The 15957-nt window shown below is 41.2% G+C and overlaps 1 protein-coding gene across 7 annotated transcripts in view; it reads left to right on the top strand.

Moving 5' to 3' along the window:
- ST18 (ST18 C2H2C-type zinc finger transcription factor) overlaps window positions 1–15957 on the top strand; it is a 133044-nt gene that overhangs the window by 57911 nt on the left and 59176 nt on the right. For 4 of the 7 annotated variants that reach the window (XM_040487808.1, XM_040487809.1, XM_040487807.1 and 1 more), the window contains 2 exons: window positions 1173–1259; window positions 8139–8338. The exons of 1 other annotated variant lie outside the window; for it this stretch is intronic. In XM_040487808.1, coding sequence (XP_040343742.1) covers window positions 1173–1259; window positions 8139–8338 — 287 coding nt within the window. The remainder of the gene's footprint in view (window positions 1–1172; window positions 1260–8138; window positions 8339–15957) is intronic. 2 more of the 7 variants (XM_040487811.1, XM_040487810.1) reach the window with 1 other exon arrangement.

Below are 15957 nucleotides of genomic sequence, written 5' to 3' on the forward strand. Positions count from 1 at the left end.
ACACACACACACACATATATATACATATATATATGTATATATATATATACATATATATATATATATATATATGGTGAGTTAATTTATGACAGAGGAGGCAATAATATGCCATGGAGACAGATCAGTCTCTTCAACACATAGTGTTGGGCAAACTGGACAGCCACATGCAAAAGAATGAAAGTGGACCACTATCTAATACCATACACACTAATTTAAAATGGATTAAAGATTTGGATATATGACCAGTACCCACAAAACTCCTAGAAGAAAACATAGGCAGTAAGATCCTTGGCATTTCTCTTGGTGACATTTTTTGGATCTGACTCCAAAGCCAATGGCAACTAGAGCAAAATAAACAAATAGCACTACATCAAACTAAAAAGCTTCTGTACAGTGGAGGAAATCCTTAGGAAAACATAAAGGCAACATCTTCAATGGAAGAAGATATTTGCAAATCATATATCTGCTTAGGGATTAATATCCAAGATATATCAAGATCTACAACTCAATAACAACAACAAAACACAAACCATCTGATTAAAAATGGGCAGAGATCTGAATAGACATTTTTCCAAAGATATGTAGTTTGCCAACAGACATATGAAAATATGTTCAACATCACTCTTCATCATTAAAATAAAATCAGAATCACATTGAGATATCATCTTATACCCACCAGGATGGCTATTATCAAAAAGACACAAAATAACAAGGCTGGTGAGGATGTGGAGAAAAGTGAATGTTTGTGTACTGTTGTTGGGAATATAAATTCGTGGAGCCCCTATGGAAAACAGAAAGGAGATTTCTCAAAAAAGAATAACTTAAAAAAAAAAAAAACCTGTCGTATATTCCAACAATTACACTTCTGGGTACTTATTTGAAGAAAACAAAAAAAATTATTTGAAAAGATATATGCACCTCTATATTCATTGCAACATTATTCACACTAGCTCAGATATGGAAACAAAGTGTCTGTCAGTGAATGAATGGATAAAGATGTCACACACACACACACACACACACACACACTCACACACACACACTGGAATACTCCGCCATAAAAAAGAATAAAATCTTATATTTGTAACAACATGGATGGACTTTGAGGGTATTATGCTTAAGTGAAATAAGCCATGAAGAAAAACAAATGCCATATGATTTCATCTTGGCAGGGTATCACCTCCAAAGGTAGCATCTCAGCTATGCCTTCAAGAAGCCATTGTATCACTCCATCAGGCCAGCAATTTCTGCGATGTGTGGTAAGTGATAATAACATGTATCCAATTGTTTTGTTCCCATAGTCATCTTCCTAACAGGATCCTGTGGTCCAATGAGATGTATGAGAATTTCTTGTGTGGAACAAACATTCCGTAAGCCCTCAGAGAGTGGTGCTATGAGGCTCTGAAGGCGAGAAAAACAAGTCCATATCCAAAATATGTGTCAATTCCAGTCAAGTTAAATTGCTGCCCCTTCCAGAATGAAAAGGGCCCACTGGCTGGTTGGTCTTCTCAAAGGATGGTGTCATACTGGGCACGTGCCATTTATTTCTTTTGCTGACACACAGGACATTGGGCTGTGAGAGTAGCTAATTCAGTCTTGGTGGGAATCCATGTTTTCGGTATATTCAATGCCTCCTCCCCTGCCCCTGAGTCTACTCCATTAATGACTCCATTGCAACAGCATCTGAAAGCTAAAGAAAGAGCCTGGCTGATGTCTGACAAGGCCATTGTGTCTGGAAGGTGGTTTAATGCTCATTTCCTGGTATGTGCTATATGGTGGGTGTCATTGCACCAGGCAAAGGCCTTCAAATTTCATCCTAACTTTCATAACTGCATTCACATGCCTTTTCCTCAGACCTTCTTGTCCCTGATTTTCCAGCTAAACCATTCATCTCTGTCCCTGCCTGACTAACTAAACTATTCGCTTTGCCTATGGGCACCTATCTTTCCTTTCCTTGGCAACTTTTCTCTTCATGCAAAGTGGAGGGCCAGCTGCATCCCTGCCCTGTCCTGTAGCTCTGCCCACTGGGAAGTTTCTTCTCTCTGTCCTTTCAGAGCCACCCTTACATGGTGACCTGCAGCCTGTTTTCCAGTTGCCCTCAGATGCTGAGCCAACTCATTTATAAATCAAGTTCATCCTTTTTCTCCCTGTGTGCCTGATATTCAAGACCCCTATGTGTGGCTCATCTGTGGCTGCTGAGGGTGAGGTACGGCCACCATAGTGGTGGATGTTATGGAATCTGATCGCTGATCTTGCTTGTTTCCTCTAGACTTGCCTCAGCCTAATGGTGGGCCTTCCATGACTTCTATGCCTGCTTGACATCATGACTTGGTAGATCTAACAGAAACTAGTTGACGATGGCCATCTGTGGCTTCAAGTTCAGGGATTCTATCTCTGCCAGTGCTGTTTTTTGAGAATTTCTAGTTCTTTGCTGCAATGTTGTGGCCCTCCTCCAGAGACCTGTGGATCTATCTTGTGATTCTTCCATTAGGTTGTGATTTTCTTATTTATTTGCAAGAAATCTTTATATATTCTGTATGTAAAGTTTTTTTTTTTTTTTTTTTAAGTAAAGATGAATTGCAAATACCTTCTCCCATTCAATGGATTGCTTTTTCTACCCTCTTCTTAGTCTTTTAAATCCATAATTCTTCTGGGATTATTTGTTGTATATGATATAACGTAGAAGTCAAGACATTTTTTTTCAGATAGATAGCGAATTGACTCAGTGCCATTCACTGAGGAAACAACCCTTTTCTCAACAATACCTTTGTCAAAAATTGACCACATATGTGTGAACCTATTTCTGAACCCAGTGGATAGAATACCTGTTGTGCTACATTGGTCTATTTGTTTATGCTTGCACCACAACACCCTATGTCAAGTACTAGAGATTTATGATAAATTTTGACATTTAAAACTGTAAGTCTTTCAACTTTGTTGCTTTCTTCAAGATGGTGTATGTTGTTCTTAGTTCTTTTCATTTTCATAGAAATTTTACAATTAACTTGTTAATTTCTATTTTTTAAGTTTATTTATTTATTTAGAGAGATAACAATTGTGAGCAGGGGAGGGGCAGAGAGAGAGGGAGAGAGAATTCTAAGCAGGCTCCGTACTGTGAACGCAGAGCTCCATGCGGGGCTCGATCTCACAAACCATGACATCATGACCTGAGCCGTGACCAAGAGTTGGATGTTTAACCCACTGGGCCACTCAGGTGCCCCTTAACTTGTTACTTTCTAAAAAAAAAAAAATTACTCTTGGGACGTTGAGATTTCATTGAATCTAATAGATAATTTGGGGGAGAATTGAAATGTTCCAACACTGAGTTTTTAATTCCATGCACATCTTATATTTCTCTGTTTAGTTCTTTAGTTTTCTTTAAATGTTGTTTTGTGTAAGTTTTATGCATCTTTTTTTAGATTTATCCCTAAGTATTTTATATTTCTATGCATTATAAATGGTTTTATTTTTTAACTTTTTTTCTAATTAATTTTTTTTTTTTTTGAGGGAGAGGTAGAGAGTGGGGGAGAAGGGAAGAGGGAGAAAGAATCTTAAGCAGGCTACACGCTCAGCACAGAGCCTGATGTGGGACTTGATCCCACGACCCTGGATCATGACCTGAGCTGAGACACTCAACCAACTGAGCCCCCAGACCCCCCCTCTAATTTTGTATTGATGGTTTATAGAAGCTCAAATAATTTGTAATGACTTCATTAAATTTGCTTTCTTACTTTGATATTTTATCTGTAGATTCATTTGGATTTTCCTTAAATAAAAGGATGTCTCTGAAAATAATAATTTAATTTTTTTTCTTTTTCAATCATCATACTGTTGTTTTTTTTCTGAATCATCCTTAATTCAAATTTATACTCCTTGGTTCCTTTCCACAAGTCTCTGGTGTTCTTCCTAGTTAAAAGAAATCCACAGGAATACCTATTATGAATATTCCATAGAAATGGAACCTATAAATAATTTCCATAGGCTCAGGGATTCATAACTTTCACTGATTTTTTGTATTTTATTTTTTGAGGGGAGTGCACTCAGAATAGATCTAGTGCTGAACCTGCATTTTTTAATTTGTTACATGTCTTCTTGTAACTTGCATTGAGAATTTATGACTGGAAAATAAGCTGGAAGACTGTAGAACCCACTGTTTATTGGACAGATTTTAGGAATTCACAGTTTTCTAATTTGTTGTACTCTTCTTTGAAATCTGAAAGATCAATGGATGTGACTTCTAAACATACTTCCAGCCCTGAGTCTATCATTAAAGTTATCTAATTGTTGTTTTTCTCAATCATTGTTTTGAATGAAATTTCAGCCATATGTTGTCATCAAAGGGAATGCCATTTCAAACTAGACTCTGAGTTTCTAAATGGAAGCATTTCTCAAATATGTAACCAAAAATTTCTCCCAAGTAAACATACAGATCTTTAAAAGATATTTTAATAAAGTCAAAACCACAGGTATGAAAATGTGGTGTTGAAAAGTATTTGGTGCATTGATGAAGTTCCCTCGAGGACTGTGGATGTTTAAAGCAACAGTTTGATTGAATAGAACAATAAATGCAGGGCTGAGTGTATTTTTTCTCTTTCTTTCTCATCTACTAGAAAAATATAGATAATAGAGCTCATTTATTTCCTTAACATTTCAGAGCTCCGCAGATGGGAAAACACAACCCAGTGGAAATTATTTCTGGCAACCTTGAGAAGATATGTTAGCATTTTGTGGCATTTCTTTCAGTGACATGTAAAGCATGGCTTTTCCTCATTGCAGTGTCACAGTGAAGTGTCACAATAAAGCCAAAATAGTGTGCCCTCAGGGAAAACTAGGGAAAGGGACCATTTTCCATGCACACACAAAGGGTAATATTTGTTATAAAGCCTTTCATTTTAGCTCCAAATGCTGCCTGGGCCATGGCTACTTTGCAATGGAGAAATGCACAGAATGTGAGATTTAAAGCAAATGTTATGTATAAATCTCGTGTAATTTATGTAAATATAAATAATATGTAAAAAATTAGAATGCATTTACAGACATACCAGCATGCATAAATCTATGCAGTATGCTAGGGAGAGAGTTTGTGATGTCGCATTGTGACAGCATCAGTCTCATGTTGATGGAGTCCAAGGAGCACTGAGCAGGGAGTCAGAACAGTTCTATCTTAACCTATTTTAGTCAGTAACAGCACAGATGTTATCTTCTCTATCCACCACATATGATATAGAAATTATTATCCCTATTCGAGGGATAAGGAATTTGATGTTCCAAAAAATACAATTATTTTTTCTAGGTTACACAGATAATATTCTTTAAGGAACTTCCTACACACTATCAAACACCATCATTTTTTTTAAGCTAAATTTGTACTTTCAGTAAAACCTTACATAGCCCCTTCATCCTTGCACAGTTAGTATTTGGACCTAAACAGTGAACTTGAGTTTTATTACCATTAAATATCATCTCATTAGGTTCACCCTACAACTCCAGACTATGGACACTTTGGGGATCTTAATTACATTTTGCAACATGATTTTCATTGCTGCAACTCAGTACTATCTCCAGATCTGACGAGCGTCCTACATACCTGCACCTAAATCATTGGGCAAAGCCCTGTGATAGCTTCCTTCCAGTTAGAGACGTGGCTGGTTGACTCAGGTATAACTTCACCCAGTTGCCAAATGCATATGGAAATTAGCAACTTCATTGTTTTAATCTGGCAACACATAGGAGAAAACATGAGCTTTGGGGTCCAGCAGCCTGGGATTCAAATATCAGCCACACCATTGACCAGATATGTGATTTTGAGAACGATACTTGTCTTTGTAAGTCAATTTGGATAACAGTGTTAATGACACAAAGTTTGTAAGGATTGTCCAAGTAATAGATGGTCAGCCTCATTCATCAGCCATCAACGCAAGAAATGACAGTTTCCTCATCAACCAGTTAGTAAACCAGCCCTGCCACCCAGGTCTTACTGATCAGTGTTTCCTGCCACTGACAAATCTTTGTTTTGATAAACTTTCTTGGCCTTTTCCCTGGCACAGATGGTATGCTTAAAGTGGTTTTTAGAATCCGCTTTCTTTCCCTGCTTTAATACCTGAATGACATTTGCCAGGAGCCTCTCTCATTTTCTATGCATCTTCTTGGTTTGAGATAATAGTTTAGTGGTCTGGTATATTTTCTGAGCATCTTTAATGGAAGTTCACTCGACTCAGGACACTTTAACTCATTTGGGGAAGTTCTTGAACTCTCCTCACATACCTAGGAAATGTACCCATTTTGATAAGTTTCTCTGTCCCCCTTCCTCCCCAGGTCAGTCTCCTTGACGAAGAAAACTCGTGTAAGGGTAGTTCTGCTTCTTTTTGCACATTCCCACTACCTCCCCACGTTGTAGACTTTTCCTTGAGAAACCAGCAGATTTAGGCCGTGTAGGTTTCCACTTCCTGCAGTCTCCATATGAATGCTATATATCCACCACCATATAAAGGCAGGTTTTTGCTGCCATGGTCATCTGATTATATTCTCTCTTGTTCCATCATCTGTTCAGGGTCGCTTTAAATTTGGGCTCATCAGAAAGATTTTGCAAAGGGAAATTAGTTTATTTGGGAAGGTCACTGTTCTCTTCTGGAGGATAATTTTCAATTATCCACTTTTTTTTTTTTATTTTTTTTTCAACGTTTTTTTATTTATTTTTGGGACAGAGAGAGACAGAGCATGAACGGGGGAGGGGCAGAGAGAGAGGGAGACACAGAATCGGAAACAGGCTCCAGGCTCTGAGCCATCAGCCCAGAGCCCGACGCGGGGCTCGAACTCATGGACCGCGAGATCGTGACCTGGCTGAAGTCGGACGCCCAACCGACTGCGCCACCCAGGCGCCCCTTCAATTATCCACTTTTTAATCTTTTTTTTTTTTTTTGAAAGATTTCTAACCCTCTCGGATTATCTCTCTTTCTATATTCCTTTTTTCCTGGAAGGAATAGCCTTTTTTTTTTTTTTCTCCCTCTGAAGTTTTTTAAATCTGCCGTTCTAAGTTCAAGACTTCACATACAGCTGTAATCACATAATTTTTGTGAACGGGGCCACTGTCTTTGCATTGATGTTCCTAAGAGAACAATTTAAGTCCTTTATCTACTTGATAATATTACTGAGTATTCAGTCATTTTTTTGTGATGGAGTAAGTAATATCTTATTGCTCTAAGATTCTCTGTTCTGGATCTTTGCTTCCAAAGCTTTGTGCTTTTCTTCAAAGAGCATTTAATAAATATCTCTCACAGACTCACTGTGGGCTAAACCCTCTGGTCTTCCTGGATCTTGCCAAGGAATGTTCGTCTTAACTTCAGCACATAGAGTGATCTGCATTAATTCTGAGTGAGCTATAGGTAGGAAATCTGTTTTGAAAGGGCCGCCCTCAGGAGCATTTCCAAATAAAATCATACGGGGACAAGAATAGGGATAAACTGTTGTCCATTTTTGTGAAATCCAATCTTATGTCTCCTCCTCTTATTTGTTTGTTCTGTGTGCCAAATGGGTGAGAATCAAAAGGCAGAATGCCACGTAGCATCTTTCCACTTTTTTTTATTTTTTTATTTTTTTATTTGTGACTGGAGATGGGCTGACAGAGCGTTCCTAGCTTACCCCTCCCTTTATGCTTTCTCCTTTCAGGTCAAAGCTCAGGATGTGGCATCTCAAGTTTGGTGCACAACTGTGGGAGAGATAAGCAGTTTGGGTAGCAAACAACTATTCGAAAAACCTTGTGGTTTATCCATACTGGACACGTTTTGTGTGTGTGTGTGTCTGGTGGTATATTTTTCACATTAGCTGTTTCTGAGGATTAGCAAACCAGTACAAATCTTGTTTCATCCCTCCCTGGGTATTTAATGTAGTGCCAAGCAAAGCACAGATTAACATATGCTTACTCAGGATTAAGGATGATTTAAAAAAAAAAAAAAAAAAACTCTTCGGATAGGACAGTTCAGTAGAGTCAATGGATGGGCTGTTTTCATTAGTGCCAACAACTAACCCGAAACCTTTGGTCCCAGGTGTCCACAGGCTTTGGGTTGCACTTCATGGAAGTCAGATGGCAAGTAGCAGTAAAGTCTTTTCTCCATGTTCTTAATTTGCCTCGATCACTACAGTGCTGCGCACGATTGTTCCATGGCGAAGAAGAGGAGAGCTGCAGAGCAGGCTTTGGGCGTGCCAGTCAACAAGAGAAAATCCCTGCTAATGAAGCCCCGACACTACAGCCCGCACGTGGACTGCAGAGAAGAATGTGACGACAGGACCGAGGCGGAGGAGGAAGATGGCCTCCCGGAAGCCAGCGACCACACCACCTCAGGTAGCGAGCAGGAGTGGCCCAAACTTCGTCTACTCCCTGGCACCAAAGACCCAGTCTTCACTCATGTAGAACATAGTCTGTGTGGCTGTAAAGGCAGATTCCCGTTTGGAAGCAAAAGCAAACCTTGCTTTCACTCAGCATGCGTTTACTGAGAGCCGATGTTTTTCAGTCAGTAACTGTGGAGAGTCTAAATACGAGCCGCGCAGAGTCCTTGCCCCGAGTCCATTTTCAAAAGTATAGAATTGGATTGTGCCTCTTTTTGAAGAAAATGAAAGATACTAAGCCTTAAAGAGAACCTCGACTCCCTAATAGGATGGATGTCTATCCCTGAAAGAACCCTTAAAAATAAAAGGGCAGACGTATTTAAGCTTAAGGTATCTAAGATAGGACATATAGAAATAAAGCATTTACTTCTTTTGTTTTATAAACATGCAGAGTATTATTTAGCCACTACCCCCCCCCCAAATATATTTGGTAATAACACAGACTAATTCCGGTGGCCTGTGACCTTAATATTTTTACCATTCTAAAAATAAGTACTTACAGCAATGGACTTAGCAGAAGGGACCTAAAGTTGGCCGTCCAGGGTCTCCTTCAGTGGGAAAATGATACATTATAGAAAATGTATCACTGTGCCCATTAGTTCAGAAATAAATAATTTTCATTTATCTTTAGGCATGCATTATATTTCGTGAATTTGACTCTTCACTCACTCATGACATGCTGTTTGCATGCTAAGTGATATGTAGTTACTATTTTGAAATTTTGGGATGTGTTTCTCCCCAGTTCACAGTTGCTTCTATTCGGCCCACGGCACTCACAGCACCTCCAGGAGTTGGACCACCACCAACCACTTTATGCATGAGGCTGAAATCGAATGACACACAACATATCTCAAAAATCTATGAAAAAAAAAATGGAAATCTAAAGCTTGACTGGTTAGAAAATGAAATGAGGTGTACATCTATTCTACGAAATACGTCTTTTCCGAGTGTGACTTTTTAAGGAATCAAAATGCACTCAATAAGATGTTATTTGAAAAGAAGTATGTATTATACAAGCCAAAGGCAGTGAGTTCTTAGATCATAAATATCTGTTATTGAAAGAATCATAGTAATAGCGATAGGTATTACTAGAAAAGATGTAAAAGCGTACTGACTGAATGAACACAGATGTCAGGTCACAACCGTCAGATCTTCGGTAATTTGGGCTTGTGAGTAGTTTGAGATTTTGCAGTTAAAACAAAGTTGTATTCTGATTTGACAGTGTTTAAGTAAATGTCCTGGCTTTTCTGTAGTTAGCATATGGCTTACAGCCTCATCGGTCATCTGTAAATTACAATCATCCTTGACTCTTTGTTTCCTTGAGCTGGTCAGTTTTTCGTTGATTTATGAAAATTGCGGGGTGAATCCGGTATTAGGGAAGGTCCTTGAATCGATGTGGTTAGACTTGAGGCATAATTCATCTAGTTGACATTAATTCACCGAGTATTTTTTTAAATGGGCATCTTTTGCACCAACCCATTCTTGTAAGTACCATGAGGACAGGACTGTTCTGCCCACTGACTTCCTGCCTTTCACGTTAGTCACGTGATCATCATAGATGCGTAATCCCAACCAAGAAGATGTACTGTCAGAATGTTCTCAGTGAAACATTCAGTTACAAGCATTGATGGACATCTATTTGCAGGTTCCCAAATGTTATCTATTTTTAGATTTAGCACTCGAAGCATTACTAGTAATGAATATGCTGAAATTATAGTGGTGGTAGCCATTATTTTTGCATTCTTAATATATTCCAGGCACATAAATTACATCACTTAATCTACCCAACAGTGACATGAGGTACGCATGATTATGGTCATGATTTTACAGATGAGATCACTGAAGACCAAAGAGATTTAATGCTTAAGGTAATGCAGCTCATAGGTGTTGAAAAGAAGATAATTAGGACACAACTGAAGGATAAGCAAAATAATTATTTCCCAGCTAACCGTGCTCCATAACCCAATTCTCCCATGCTCTGACTACCTCCAGAAAGTAGACAGGGCAGCATTTTACAACATCAAATCACAAAGTCACATTTCCAGAAATGACAGGTCACAGATGCTCCTATCCTGGCTGAAAGAGCAAAACTCTCCGTTGGCTTCAGTCTATGAGCCCATCACCCCCTCTCGCCAGAAGGAAAGAGAGCTGAGTTAGGACGCAAGTCAACATCGGGGCTTTCCACCTGTCCTCTCCTTTACTCCGGGTACCCTAAGGTCTTTACCTGCCCAGGGGTGTGCCCAATTGTGTCTTCAGCAGGCAGTTCAGACGACAAAGAGAGGGAGCAGGGCTCAGGAAGGCTAAGGTCCTAAGCTTGAATTCATTTAATGGCACAACTGCGTCTCCTACCCTCAACTGGCTAGCTCTCAAAGAGCTGCAGGTGGACATTAGTGGTGATAAGAAGAGATTGTGGAAAACCCACACAGATGCAGCTTCTTCACTGGGGCAAAGGGAAGACAAGTTTGCAAAGTACCACCAGGAGGTAGGTAGGGCAAGCGCGTACTTCCCCAGGGCAGACGAGGAAAGGAAGGTCACCTGGAAGTGACATTAGCCAAATGTGTGGAGTCCCTCCTCAGTTTTTTTTTTTTATTTAATTTTTTAATGTTTATTTATTCTTGAGAGATAGAGACAGAGCACAAGCAGGGGAGAGGCAGAGAGAAAGGGAGACACAGAATGGGAAGCAGGCTCCAGGCTCTGAGCTGTCAGCACAGAGCCCGACGCGGGGCTCGAACCCCCGGATTGCGAGATCATAACCTGAGCTGAAGTCTGACGCGTAACCGACTGAGCCACCCAGGCGCCCCCCTCTCCTCAGTTTCTAAGCACGCACTGGTGACTCAGGGAAATCTGTCACAACTGTAAGAGCTCTAGGGGCTGGGATGATCGTTTTAACACATCTTACCTCTCAAAAAATTGCAAATAATGAATAAACCACCCCGATTTTAGAACTTTGAAGGATAAATTCATTTTTCTAGGGCTTTTGTTCCCAGCAGAATTTACATATGCAAGAGACCTGGAAAACTAATTTGTCTATAGAAGCAACGTTGATAGTTCCAGAAACAGAACTAAAATCCAATTATAATGAAATCCACTTATATTAAAGGAGTCAAACTCCAAACTTGTGATTTTCAGATGACTTTTTAAAATTGTTTTGATGTAGAACAGCGGACACGTAATGTGAGAATCTATTAACATAGACTTTCTAGGATGACCAGACATCTCAGAGTAGAGACTTTGATTTAAAGCAAATAAACAAATGTGAACTTTTACATACTGGGCAAAAACGTTTATTTTTTTTTTTTACCCCAAGTTGCAGAAGGTGTCCTCCAAGCTCCGTCCCCTCCTCCCTACTCCACACTTTGAAATGCTCTCAGGGGGAGGGAGGGGTGTCCTAGGTAATCACCCAAGGCTCTGGCCGCCCCCAGGAATGTACCCTAGGAATTTTCTGACCTATGCTGCTGTGGTGCTGAGAAAGCCGAGGTGTGGTTGCTTGTTAATTTTTGTCGAGTGGTTGTTGTTGATTCATCTTTACATATTTTATTTATAATTTTATAATTCAGGAGCCATTCTTCCTTACTGCAAGTCAGCTGACAATCGTGTTTTAGTATCTTCCTATAAATTCACTCGTGGAAGCATCCAAACTTGGGAAAATAATAGGCTATTAGTATGCTGAACAGTTTCTCCTAAGGGTCGCTGTGTTTTGCAAGCATCACCCGTGGCGTATGCCCTTCCTGGGCTGTGGGATGTGTTGCAGAGGGATGGGCATGGAGTTGGGAAGCACGTGGCTCTGGGTCTGGATCTGGAAGCCCCCAAACCACACCCCTGCCGCCACTGGTTAGCTGTGTAATCTTGAGCAAGTCCGTAGCTCCTGAGAAATAGTTTCCCTTCTGCAAAATGGAATAGACCTTTCTTGTCCTTGTTGTAAAGATTAAATGCAATAAAGCACCGAACACCATGCCAGGAACATCCGTTTATTGTCCTAGGATGTCACTGGATCATCCTCATTTACAAGAACAGGACTCAGAACGCAGAAAGGCACTGCCGGGCCAGCAGTCTGGCCCCAGTCTGTGGACCTCAAACCTATAGCGGTTTTCCATCCGCATTGTGCATTGTGCATTGAAACTCCAGTTTCTTTTTTTTTTAATTGTTTAAAAATATTTTTATTATTTTTGAGACAGAGAGACAGGGCATGAGCAGGGGAGGGGCAGAAAGAGAGGGGCACACAGAATCCGAAGCAGGCTCCAGGATCTGAGCCGTCAGCACAGAGCCTGATGCGGGGCTCAAACTCACAAACCGTGAGATCATGACCTGGGCCGAAGTCGGACGCTTAACCGACTGAGCCACCCAGGCGCCCCTTGAAATCCAGTTTCTGAAGGCAGTTGCTGGGAAGTTCCGTAGTACGTGTGGTGTCGGTGAGGAACTGGCTCAGTTCCCTTCACACTGGACCATGTGCCCTTTCTCAGACGTCGGATTCACTACTTATTATCTTTTTTAAATTGTTGTTTAAAGTTTATTTATTTTGAGAGAGACGGAGCACATGTGGGGGAGGAACAGAGAGAGAGGGAGAGAGAGAGAGAGAGAGAGAGAGAGAGAGAGAGAATCCCAAGCAGGCTCCGCAGTGCAGAGCCCGATGTGTGACTCGAACTTAGGATCTGTGAGATCATGATGACCCAAGTTGAAATCCGGAGTCGGTGACTTGACCAACTGAGCCACCCAGGTGCCCAGATTGACCACTTATCCTAAACAAAAACCAGGGGCGCCTGGGTGGCTCAGTCAGTTGAGCGGCCGACTTCAGCTCAGGTCGTGATCTCGCAGTTCGTGGGTTCGAGCCCCACGTTGGGCTCTGTGCTGACAGCTCAGAGCCTGGAGAGGGCTTCGGATTCTGTGTCTCCCTCTCTCTCTGCCCCTGCCCCCTTTCAAAAGTAAATAAACAAAAACCAGGCCCCACCTCATTTAGGTGGAGGGTTCCACGTATCCTCTGCCGTTACTGTCTTCTGAAGTTCTATCTGGGGGAAGGGAGAAGAGAGCCACCGTTTACGAGCACCTGTTGTGTGGCACCCTCTTTGCATGCACTCCCGTGGGACCTCCGCAGTGGGCCTCACTATGCGCGTGAGGACACAGGCTTCGGAAAGGTGCAGGATGCCTTCGGGGTCTGCACAGACGTGAGCACGCGAGCCCACAGTCAAAACCAGGTCAGCTGTTTTTAATGGCAAAGGCACAAAATAAATCACCAGTGGCCCGGTGAAAATAAAAACACACTAACCTAAAAAGGTAGGCAGCCCATTACAAAGCTAAGAGAAGTGAGCAGCCCATCACAGATCTATCAGGCTCAAAAGCTGACTCAACTTTGTTTTGTTTTTGTCTTTTTGTTTTTTCCCTTGTAACGACAGAGAAAGCCAGAGAGGGGTGGGTCCGTGGAAAGTTGGTTTGCAGATTTGCGAACGTCCCCGGAAACCATCGCGTGCCACGCACGTAGGCACCTCTATCGGCAGGACTCCTCACTTTCTGAAGAATAATTAATAAATATTTTCTTTTAGCATGTAACAAACAGTTGAACCAAACAATTATGTAAACTGGAAATGACCCAAAATGCTAGCAGTTAGCAGCGGCACAGTGAAACGCATTGTCGTGCACATGTGCGTTTTTGTCGCTCCCGCCTCTCTGGTGATCTGCACTTAATAGGAATATTTTAAACTATGTAGCTAAGCAACAGAGGTAATTGTTGCTTTCTAGAGCTTTTGTTAGCACTCTCACACAGCCCAAATATGCATAATTAGGTATAATGTCTATAAATCATTATTGTACACATGTGGGTAGTTAAGTGGAGTGAGAGAATAGTTCAATGAATTGAGCATATTCACTGAAAATGCTTTTTATTTGTTTTCTGTAGTTCATAATACTTTAAAATTATCATAACCCTTTACACTTTCTCCTAATAGCCAACCGTGACATTGAGAAAAACTTCATTTGCATTTGAGACTATGTTTAATATATTATTTAAACTTGGAATTCCTCTGATATGAATTCAGGAGAGAATAGACCGTCCTATCAAATATTATGTGCTTGTTTTTCCAGCCTCTTTTCTAGGAAGTAAAATGTTAAATTTTTCAGTTTATGTTGAATAGATCCCCACAAAAGGCTGCACCCTATAATCAGCATTATTTAAAGGGGCTAGTGTTGTGACTAAATTCTTCCCTGCATCCAAAAATGCTTTTAGTTACTATGGCAATATTTACTTGATCCTGGCAGTCCAGTGTTGATTTAGGGAGATAATTACCAGAAAGGAAGATGATGGAGATGTATTTTTGAGTGTCCTTGTCAGAGACAATGTTTATAAAAAATTAAATGAGACCAAAAAAGGCACATTGTCTTGGGCGCAGACACTCTCTCCTGCAGCCATCACACAGGATGGCTGCCCTTTTCTTGTCTCCAAAGATGTTTATTAACACAGAATGCACTTCACTTGGTGTCTTTCACAGTCTTTAAGGGGGCTTATTATTTTGCGTTTTCCATCCCCCACTCTGCCTTTAGAGACACAGAGAGGGCCCTGCTTCCTCTCCTATTTTTTTTTTTTTTTTTTTTTGGTCTTAGTGAATATTAGGGGACCACTGCTGGGCTGTCAGGTGCATTTCACAGCCGGGGCTGGGTTACTGGGGAATCTGCATCTCTGCACCCCGAACGGGTGCGTTTGCCCTGGGACCGGCTTGGGTAGGCTGACTGTCGTTATGCATATACGTGCACACACACATACAGCGAAACACACACACACATACGTGCGACTATACACGCACACACTGTCCCTGCAGCTGGGCCACTGCCAAGAGTGAAGAGGGGACACTAACAACTGGACTAGGACCACAGAGATCCGGTGGACTGTTCTGGACGGAGCGGCACGTGGAGGCCTGTTCTTAGTCACAGGGCTCTTGACGGTCAAGACTCCAGTTGACCCTCTACTGAAGATGAGGAGTTCATGTGCCACATACTGAGGCCACTCACCTCTGGTCTCATTGCCTTCTTACACAAATGTGTGCAAATACCAGGCCGGAAAATGTGTTACTAGTTAAGATACACGATCATGCTAATTCTCCCATTTGCTCGTATTTCCCTTGGCACGGAATTTCTGCGTGACAGTTATGAAAGTGAACAGGAAGCCTTGAAAGCTTCAGAACTCTTCGTTACCATCTCTCTGTGGATGATGTATTTTGCATTTTAGCTAACATTCCACGAAATCTGAAAGTGTGCTTGAGAAACTGTGGAGGTAGAGAACAGAAACCAAATAAGCTTTGAAGATACATTGCCACGCCAGCAGAGAAATCTGATGAATGTTTCTGTTATAATGCATAGTATTATGCATATTTGGTTTCCTTCTGGTTGGCTAGGATTTGCAAATAAAGAGGTATAGTAAGGGCGCCTGGGTGGCTCAGTGAGTTAAGCGTCTGACTCTCGATTTTGGTTCATGTCGTGATCTCATGGCCTTGGGATTGAGTACCGCATTTGGGCTCCACACGGAGCGTGGAGCCTGCTTGGGATTCTCTCTCTCTCTCTGTCTGTCTTTCTCTCCCTCTCTCTCTCTCTGTC

This window comes from Herpailurus yagouaroundi, unplaced genomic scaffold (assembly GCF_014898765.1).
Source record: "Herpailurus yagouaroundi ecotype Mexico unplaced genomic scaffold, PumYag 165, whole genome shotgun sequence".
NCBI lineage: Eukaryota > Metazoa > Chordata > Mammalia > Carnivora > Felidae > Herpailurus > Herpailurus yagouaroundi.